The following is a 10,000-nucleotide window of genomic DNA, read 5'->3' as shown; positions in this document are numbered from 1 at the left end:
ATATGCTACCTGTTAGCATATTCTTCCAGTAAAAAGCTATGTTGAAAAGCCAAGGAATCACCTAATCAGGCATGATCTGAAATCACCAAAGCTCTGACTTTGACTTCTGTGTCAGACTAGTAAGAACACCAGCAGTACATTTTAAAAGCCTTCTATTGCTGAGGACACTGATCCACTCTCTTTTCTGCAGAGCATTATAGTTTTGATAGATAAGTTCTGTTCGTCAGTTTATACTGCCTTTTATATGAATAGCTCAAATTTAGGTTGGTGAGTTTAATGTAATTTTTGTGACACTGACAACAGTGATACAGTTACAAAAACAAACCCACTTTCTTCTATGTTAAGAAAGTTTGTATTAATTTTGCAAAGAACTTTTTTGTTGTTGTTTTTCCAGTAGTAGAGCCATTTCTATTTGCAGTATTTATTTATTTAAAATCAGGAAATGCAGAGATATGATGGAAACAGTAAATTCAAAATAATTAACAAAATATGAGACGTTTCAAGCTCTAAATCTTTTGATTGAGATTTAAATTGAGAATATAAACAATCACATTGGGTCCTCTGTCTCAGATTAAATGTATGACTGGCATCTTGTCTTGTGAGGTTTATCTGAAATATTCCAGAATTAACTAAACTGATATCTCCATTTAATATCTTATTCATGATGCTGATGGATGTTGGGGAAATGGCAATATTCATTTCTGTACAGCTGCATTTGTAACACAGAGCTTTTATTTAGTTATCTATTTTCCTTGAATAAGATTGAATCAGACAAACTTTAATATCTTGCCATGCCAAAGGCTAGAATGTATTTTTGTTAAATTGATTTTTTTATGTTTTTACTATAAAGTCAAAGTTTTATACATGTTCAGAATTTAAAAAAAAAAATCTTTATGTTGAACAGAAGTCAAGTATACTTTAAATTCTAAAGATGTCTTGTAGTATTCATTTATACAGAACAAATTAACTGTACTTCAAATGTTTCCAGAAAGTAATCAGATCAAAGTGCATATTGTATCGCTACAAAGGGTCATAAAATGTTACCTAACTCTGACATCAGATGCAAAAAAATGTTGCTCCTACTCCAGTCTTCTTATCCATATCACAGAGTACAATCACAGATGCAGCTTAAGCTCAGAATTTATCAATGAATTTATCAGCAAATGTATGTATGTACCTAATGTACCTAAGCAAAAGTGATATCATAAGCAGTCAAGCACAAAATAAAGGCTAGGTGCCTCTATACAACTCACAATCTGGTCTGTATGGACATGCTTGAAAATACATTTCCTTCTCATTTATGAAGTGTTTCACATTTGCAAGTAGCAATAGTTTATATACAGAATTTTCTCTGACTGTTAGTGGAAACAAATATTGGTGTCAGTGCATATCTCCATTGATTTGGAAATACTGTTCTTAGTCCATCCAAATGGTTTGTTTTTTTTCTTTGTTGTTTGATTGTTTTGTTTGGTTTGTTTGTGTTTTTGTTGTTTGTTTGTTTTGTGGGGTTTTTTTTGTTTTTTTTTTTTTTCTTTTTATTTGGGTTTTTTTTTGTGGTTTGTTTTTTTTTTTTCCCCTCAAAATTAACACTGCCTTAAGCAGTCAGTAGCCAAGCTAAATATTTTTTTCTCTACAAACAAACACTAACATCTGTGTAAATATTTGTAGCAAACTTTGTATTCAGTGGCATGTTAAACTGATATTCAAAAATTTGTCAAGTCCCTAATGCTTATTGAGGCTTAGCCAAAATAGAAGCAAAGCAGGTCTGTTTAATTGCTGAAGTGTCATTAAATCACCCATGTAATTTAGGGTCTTAACTCATTCACTTTAAGGTCCTTGTCACTCTTCACTAAGGCAGTTATGTCTGTTCTGATCAAATAAGTAGGTAAATATATCTTAAATTGATGATGTTCTTACATATTCACACTGTATTTTTAGATTAACGCATTAAGTGTTACAAATATTAGGTTCTATGCATAATGTTTTGAAAATCTGAAACTTCCATAGAAATAGTTCTTATGACTGTTTTCCCTCAGATGTTCCTAATATTGTATTTGTTTCACTTCTTTCTAGGGAAACATGTCATTCTCATGTTTAGAGCCACAGGTGGTTCCTGTTACATTTCTGAGCTCCCATAGTTATCTGGCTCTGCCGGGCACATCAGGGCAAAATGAAATATTCATCAGATTCCAGTTTCGTACCTGGAACAAGCAGGGACTTCTATTATCTAATAAACTGCACCGGGATTCAGGTGGTTTCTTCTTATATCTCAGTAACGGGAAAGTGAAAATCAGTCTTCATAAACCAGGAAAAACACCAAGTGACATCTCTGCAGGTAATCACACTGGTTTTGTGGGATGTGTGGTTGTTGTTTTTCCTTTTTATGTGTGTGTGGGTTTTTGCCCCTCTCGTCGGACAGTTGGACTCAGTGATCTTAGAGGTCTTTTCCACCTGTGATCCTTCTGTGATTTTGTAACAGAAATGAAGAAAAAAATTCCACAATTCCTATGGATTAAAAAATAGGTTATATAGAGTAATTTAAATTAGAACCTACAGTTTAGACTTATTTTTATGACTAGTATGTATGTAGCTCTGCTTTACTTGTATGAATTTTAGTCAATTTTTTTTCATATTCTTCCTCTTCTCACAAATATGTATATATATTCTTTTCCCTGTGATTGCATATAAATTACTTACAATAATATCAACTGCAAAGCTGAGTCCTTAGCTTTACATACAAACAGCATGTAAAGATCATGTATAATCTGGGAAAATTTGAGACATCTAAGCAATATTTTCAGTTGTGAAATGTAAAAAAAGTTAATTCCTTATTTTGTCAGTCTAAAATATTGAGCTGTTTTTCACCATCTGTCTTCATCATGCCTTCACATGCATTGAGTAACTAATTTTCTATAAATTTGTGCCTTACTATGAACATTATGGTTGTTATTTCCTAGGTTTTAATTACAGAAGTCTCCATAGAATTTGAACAGAGGGTGTCCAATATCAGGTTGTGTTCCAGATACCTGTGTGAGTTTGAGGCTATCTTAAAAAAAAATAATAAAAACTAATTTAAAAAAAGTAAGAGGAAAAAGAAACTACGAATTTAAGGAGACTGAATATTTGAGACCTAAAGGGTCATTTTTGTAGTTAATCAGTGAACTGGGACTAGGATGTCTACTATTGGTAGTTTGTATTGTCAAGCAGCCCTCAGGGTGGAGCTGAGATTTTCGGAAAAAAAATTCTGCTGGTAAACAAATATATAAGGAGAAGAGAATGATTCAAACATAGTAGGATACAGTCATGTTAAAAAAGTATCCGACTGGGATTTGGAGAAGCAGTTCCCAGCATTCACTTTCACTAATTTTGGGAGCAAAGAGACTACCTCTTTCTCAAAGAGGCTCCTCAGTTTTTCTGAGTGCTGTTATCACCTGGTATGAGAACAACACTGCCAGCCCAGCCAGGAATGTCATTTTTTTGTCATGAAATGTGAGAGAAGGACAGAGCTGACATCTTTATCTTCTGGGACTTTTTACAGTGAGAAGTGGTAAAATCACCATGTGATATTATCTTCACCTAATCAGTAGCAAAATATGCTGACACTCCATTCATAACATTCACCTCAGAGTTTCTAATCCTTTACATAAACAAATAATACTTTAATGCTTTATTGCAGAAGGATAAAATGGTCATTCCAATATGAGTTCTAAGACAGGAGAAACAGGACTAGAGAGATTAGGATGATAAATAGGATTAAAAAAATATACAAAGATGAGGAGAGGAGGCTGGGATTAGAGTGGTTTCTCTAAAGGTAAAGAAGATGATCAGGGATGACTGGCTGGAGGAATGTATCATAGCAGCAACAGGTAATTCAGTTAGAGAAAACACAGTTATGATATTAAAAATATTACTCAGTCATAGATTTATTTTGAACTCTACACAATGTCAATGTTTGACTCAGGTTCAACAACAATGCTCTCAATCTCCTCCCCCTCCCACTCAGGTAGGGAAGGAGAGAGAGAAAAAGAGAGAGACTTGGCTGGATTGAAAACTAAACTACACAGCTTTAATTAAACACTAATGATAAAAGAAAAAATATATACAATGATATACAATAATTCAGATACAATACAATAGTTCAGATATGTGCAAAAGCCTCTCGCCTCCCCCCACTCCCAGCAAGTCCCACAGCACTCTCCTTAGCTGTGAACAGTCTGAAAAATCCCGGACTGCTGCCAGACAGAGCACAGAGTGATGAGGGTCAGAAGAGCTTGAGCCTGGTGGTCGACAGTGATGGAAGAGAAGGGGAGAAGAAACAGGAAGGAAGTTGTCTTCTGTAATCTCTGACCTTCCTCTGAGCTTATGTAGATATATGAAATGGAATATCTCAAGCCAAAAGAATCAGAGCCCCATCAAGCCTAAGCTTAAATGTCTCCAGGGATGGGGCCTCCACAGGCAACCCATTCCAGTAATCCACCACAGTCATAGTAAAGAACTTTTTCCCAATGTCCAACCTAAATCTACCCTTTTCTAGCTTAAAACCATTAACTCTTGTCCTATTATTACATGCCCTAGTGAACAGGTCTTCCCCAGCCTTCTTATAGGCCCTGGTCCCTGTCAGGTATTAGAAGGTTGCTATAAGGTCTGCCCAGAGTCTTCTTTTCTTCAGGCTGAACAACCCCAACTCCCTCAGCTCCCTCAGACTGTCTTCATAAGAGAAGTGCTCCAGCCAGATCATTTTCATTGCCCTCCTCTGCACATTCTCCAGCAGGTGCATGTTCTTTTTTGGGAGACTCCACTGCTGGATGCGGTACTCCAGGTCTGGTCTCACCAGGACAGAGTAGATGGGCAGAATCATCTCTCTTCATCTCCTGGCCACACTTCTCTTGATGCAGCCCAAGATGTCATTGGCCTTCCGGGCTGCAATTGCACATTGGTGGCTCCTGTCCAGCTTTTGATCCACTAGTACTGCCAGGTCTTTTTCCACAGGGCTGCTCTCTAGCATGTCTCCCCCCAGCTTGTATTCCTATCTCTGGCTGCTCCATCCCAGGTGCAAGACCCTGCATGTGGCCTTCTTGAACCTCATGAGCCTCATCTGGACCCACTTCTCCAGCTTGCCCAAATCCCTCTGAACGGCATCTCATTGCTCTGGCGTAACAACCATACCAGCCAGCTTGGTGTCACTGGTGAACTTGCGGAGGGTTTGGTTAGTAGGTCAAGGGAGGTTCTCCTTCCCCTCTATTCTGCCTTGGGGAGGCCACATCTGGAATATTGTGTCCAGTTCTGGACCCCTCAGTTCAAGAAGGACAGGAAACTACTTGAAAGAGTCCAGTGCAGAGCCACAAAGCTGATTAAGGGAGTGGAACATCTCCCTTATGAAGAAAGGCTGAGGGAGCTGGGTCTCTTTAGCTTGGAGGAGACTGAGGGGCAACCTTATCAATGTTTACAAATATGTTGAGGGGGAGTGTCTGGACGATGGAAGTGATGACCAGTGATAGGACAAGGGGTAATGGGTGTAAATTGGAGCATAGGAGGTTCAAGGTGAATATCCAAAAAATTTTTTTTACTGTGAGAGTGACTGAGCACTGGAACAGGCTGCCCAGAGAGGTTGTGGCATCTCCTTTGCTGGAGACATCCAAAACCTCTCTGGACAAGTTCCTGTGTGATGTACTCTAGGTGATCCTGCTCTAGCATGGGAGGTTGGACTGGATGATCTTTCAAAGTCCCTTCCAACCCCTAAGATTCTGTGATTCTGTGATCTGTTCCATGATCTTTCCAGGCATAGAGGTAATGCTGAGAGGTTGCTAGATCCAAGGGTTCTCTTTTCTTCCCTTTCTAAAAATGGGCACACTGTTTCCCTGTTTCCAGTCACCAGGGACCTCACTTGACTGCCATGACTTTTCAAATAATATGGAGAGTGGCTTGGCAAATACATCAGCCCAGTTCATTTGGGAATCTTCGGTGCATCTTATCAGGTCCTATGGACTATCGCATGTTTGCATTCCTGGGATGGTCACAAATCTTGTCTTTATTTATGGTGGGAGAGACTATGTCTTCCTGTTGTCCATCTTGTGATCCATCAACTTATGAGCTGTGAGGACAGAAATTGCCAGTGAAGACTGAGGCAAAAATTTTGTTGAGAATCTCACCCTTCTTTGCATCAGTTGTTACTAGTTCACTATTGTTGCTCACTGGAGGGATGGGGACACTTTCTTTAACCTTCTTTAACCTTCCTTTTCTGGTTTACATACCTGTAGAAGCCCTTTTGTTTTTCTTTATATCTCTTGCCAAGTTCAGCTCCAGCTGTGCCTTGGCCTTCCTGACCTCACCCTACACAATTGGGCAAGATCTCTTTACTCCTCCCAGGATATCTGTCCTCACTTCCACTGCCTGTGTACTTCCACCTTGCTTTTTAGTTTGACCAGCAGGTCTTGACTCAGTCATGCTGGTCTCCTGCCTTCCTTGCCTGACTTCTTACACTTGGGGATTGAGATCTCTTACACTCTATGGAAAGCATCCTTAAAGATCTCCCAGCTTTGTTCTGCTCCCTTGTCTCTGTGGGCCATTTCCCACGGGGTCCTATTTACTAATCTTGAAGAGCTGGAAGTTTGCTTTTCTAAAACTTAGAGTTCTGGCTATGCTTCTCATATGCCTCATTTGCCATAGGACAATGAGCTGCCCTACTGCATGCTCACTGCAGTTCAGGCTGCCTTCAGCCTTGACATCCCTAATGAGTTCACTATGTCATTCATATACATTTCTTTACGTAGAGATCAACACCTCCACCCTGTGTGCTTCTCATGTCCTTTTTGAACTGCTTGTAGCCATTAACAGCCACACTCCAGTCACAGGATTAATCCCACCAAGTCTCCATAATTACCACTATGTCATAGCTTTCCCCATAGCATGGTAGCTTCCAACTCCTCCTGTTTGTTGACCATGCTGCATGCATTGGTGTAGAGGCACTTCAGCTGGGCTGCCAGCCATAAGACACCCCTTTTATTCCCAGAAGGCATTTTGTGGATTCTATCCTACCTATTACCTCAAGAAACCCTGGCTCATCTCTGTAAGACATTGCCTGTGCCATAGTGTCCACAGCATGCCTCAGGGCAACAGGTTGAAGGCCCTTACTGCTAGCCCATCCTTCCAACCCTCGTGTGTATTCTGCTGCTTGTCACGGACAATCTTGATATTATGATCTCCCTCTTCCTTCACATCTAGTTTAAAGCGTTGACAATCAGCCCCACAATCTCCTGGGCAAAGACCCTGTTCCCCTTCTGAGAAAGGTGTTTCCCATTTGATGCCATGATTTCTGATGCCTTGTAGGCCACACCATTCTCAAAACCCGCAAAATTTTCCTTTTGTGTGTGGTGGTGACACAGGCAGTAGGCCCATCTGACTGTGTAGACAACTCTGGTGTAGCATGCTTTTTGTCCCCATCCTCTTTGGATGGGATTTTTTAAAGGTCCCTTCCCCCCCAAACTATTCTATGATTCCCTGATTTTTTAAATACTAAAGGAAAATACAACATATGTGTTTGAGGAAACCATAATTCAGTTGAAGTACTTCTACAAATAAAGAAAATCCTTGCTTATCTTTCAGATGAGATGAAAGAAGCTGGAGCTTTTTGTAGCTGGGGATGGAGGCTAGAAAGAGGGAAATGATAAGTAGGAAAAAAAATCCATTAAAAAAAAATATTTTCTGCAATACCTAGCCTTGAAACACAAGTGGTGTTAAAGCTTGTGTATTTTAAAATTTAGTTCATTATTGAAGGATAATTCCACAATAATTTATAGTAGAAAAATATTGTGTTTCTGGAATTTGGAAAAAAAACCCACCAAAATATTTTCAGATTGAATAAAAAATGCATTATTCATATTCTTTATTTTAGCATGCCAATTATCTTTTTGATGACAGAGTATAGTCCACTGAGGTTTACAGAGATATACAAGACTTAAGGATGCTTTTATTGTTTGAGATTTTTTGTTGATTTTTGTTAAAAGTTAGTAAAAACTTCTGACACCTTTGATGAGTTCTTGCTATAAAATAGTACTAACAACATAGTACTATAAAGTCTAGGAATTTCATAATACAGTGTGACTTATCTATGCACATGATATTCCAATGCAGAAACAATATTTTTCTAATGCTTTATCTACTGTCTTTTAGATGTCTGCTACAAATAATGTAATCTAGTCAAAGTGTAACTAGAGGCAGGCTTTAAGGCATTTTCTTGTTCTGCTCAACAGTATGCCAGTCCTAACATAAGACACACCACCCTGAAGGCTGCTTTTAGGTTATATTAACTGCCACGAGTACAAAGGAACTTCTTCAGCAGTTGGTTATACTGAAAATATAACAAAGCTCTAGTGATTCCACATTGCTGGTTGTTCTACGTAAATCGTTGTTGCCGAAAGATTACCCTTCTGCAAGGGACCTTTTGGTAGCCAGATGCAATAGCATTAATACTATTCTATATTATGGGAAATAAGATTTCCAATTTTTATTTTAGTAAAGAGTCTAACTCTACAAATATCACAAATACAGAGTTTAACTGCTTTTATGTTGATCAATTACTCTGACTATAAGTGTTCAGTAGCGAACTCAAATGTCACTTCTTACAGAAGATTGCAACCAAAATAAGTAATGGCCAAATGGTACTAGAAAACCTGAGACTGCAGCCCTATGTTTTCTGCTGTTGTAATTGAAAGGCGAAGTGGTCCTGAAACTGCAACATAGGGATAAGAAGATATGTTAGCCACAGCTTCTATATACTTCCGCCGAGGCTGGCGATAAAGCAAAATGTTGGTATTATTAGAGAATAAGGTTTCCTGTCATGGGGTCCCTAATACTTGTAGCAGTTGATGTAAGAAAATAAAAAATAGAAAAGGTACATGAGACTAATAATATTGTATTCAATACATTAGAGGTAGTTTCTAGTTCCAATGTATCTGAATTTATAATGTGATTCTAAAACATTTCTTGATTGTATACTTTTCTTGTGTTTAAACTGTGGAAGTTAACAGTATATGGATCCTAGTTACAATATAATTCGGCTATTAGAATTTCCCCATCTTTCTATTTTTGTTTCTTTTCCTTCTGTTCGAACTAGTCAGTTAACTGATGGACTATTTCTCTAGACTGTCAAGACATGACAGAGAGTAGTATAGAAATACATGAAAGTTCAAGAAGGAAATCACAGATCACAAATCATAGGCACTCTGCAGTTAAGGAAAGACTCAAAGGTTGTATTCTTAGTTCTTCATTGAGAAGTATCTCTGTTCTAAAGAACATGATTAACATAAAATCTTTCTCAAAGATAATAATGTGCTTGCATACTACTCTGCATAAAATTTGCTTAAGTACATGTATGTAAGCATTTTCCAGAATCAGGATTTTAAGCTTATTGCTTTGTGGCACCTTATACGAACACAGCCAGAGGTAATGTATATTGGTGTTAAATGCTAAAGTCTCAGAAAGTTTTCCCATACATTTCCAATGAAACAGACAACTGAAAGAAAGATAATTTTGTGGTATTGGCGTGACAGTTGCTAAAGGTTTTAGCATCTAAAGGATTTTGGTTTTTTACTGAGTGGTAATGTAATAACTACATTTGATTTTAAATTATGAAGAAATGTTTTGTAATAGTGCAGTAGAAATGAGTATTATGTGTAAAGAACTATATCAGTCATCACAATGACATCTTAATGATAACCTTCTCAGATTGAGAGCATATTTTTCATAGTCACCACATTAAATTGTTGTATTGTGGTTAATTAAGAATATTAAAAGAGTATGGCTTATTCATCGCAGTACATTTATTTTTGCCTTATAAGATGTGAAACAAAGGAAAGGAAAAAGGTTCTGTCTTCATGTAATAAATTTGTATTCTTTATTAAACTTTTTTTTTCCCTTTCATTGTCACTTTGATTTTTTAATGTGAGCCATGATTGCCATACTTGTCTCTCCTCCTTTTAAGTCTATAACATTCAGGTAGTAT

At 37.7% G+C, this 10,000-nt stretch overlaps 1 protein-coding gene across 1 annotated transcript in view; it reads left to right on the top strand.

The window, feature by feature from the left end:
- Positions 1–10,000, top strand: part of CNTNAP4 (contactin associated protein-like 4) — a 179,892-nt gene that overhangs the window by 94,100 nt on the left and 75,792 nt on the right. The window contains exons 7-8 of the mRNA XM_009996385.1: positions 2,074–2,335; positions 5,780–5,787. Coding sequence (XP_009994687.1) covers positions 2,074–2,335; positions 5,780–5,787 — 270 coding nt within the window. The remainder of the gene's footprint in view (positions 1–2,073; positions 2,336–5,779; positions 5,788–10,000) is intronic.

This window comes from Chaetura pelagica, unplaced genomic scaffold (assembly GCF_000747805.2).
Source record: "Chaetura pelagica isolate M959 unplaced genomic scaffold, ChaPel_1.0 scaffold144, whole genome shotgun sequence".
Lineage (NCBI taxonomy): Eukaryota > Metazoa > Chordata > Aves > Apodiformes > Apodidae > Chaetura > Chaetura pelagica.
The sequence above is the reverse complement of the archived record's forward strand: the minus strand, read 5'-3'. Positions and strand labels throughout refer to the sequence as shown.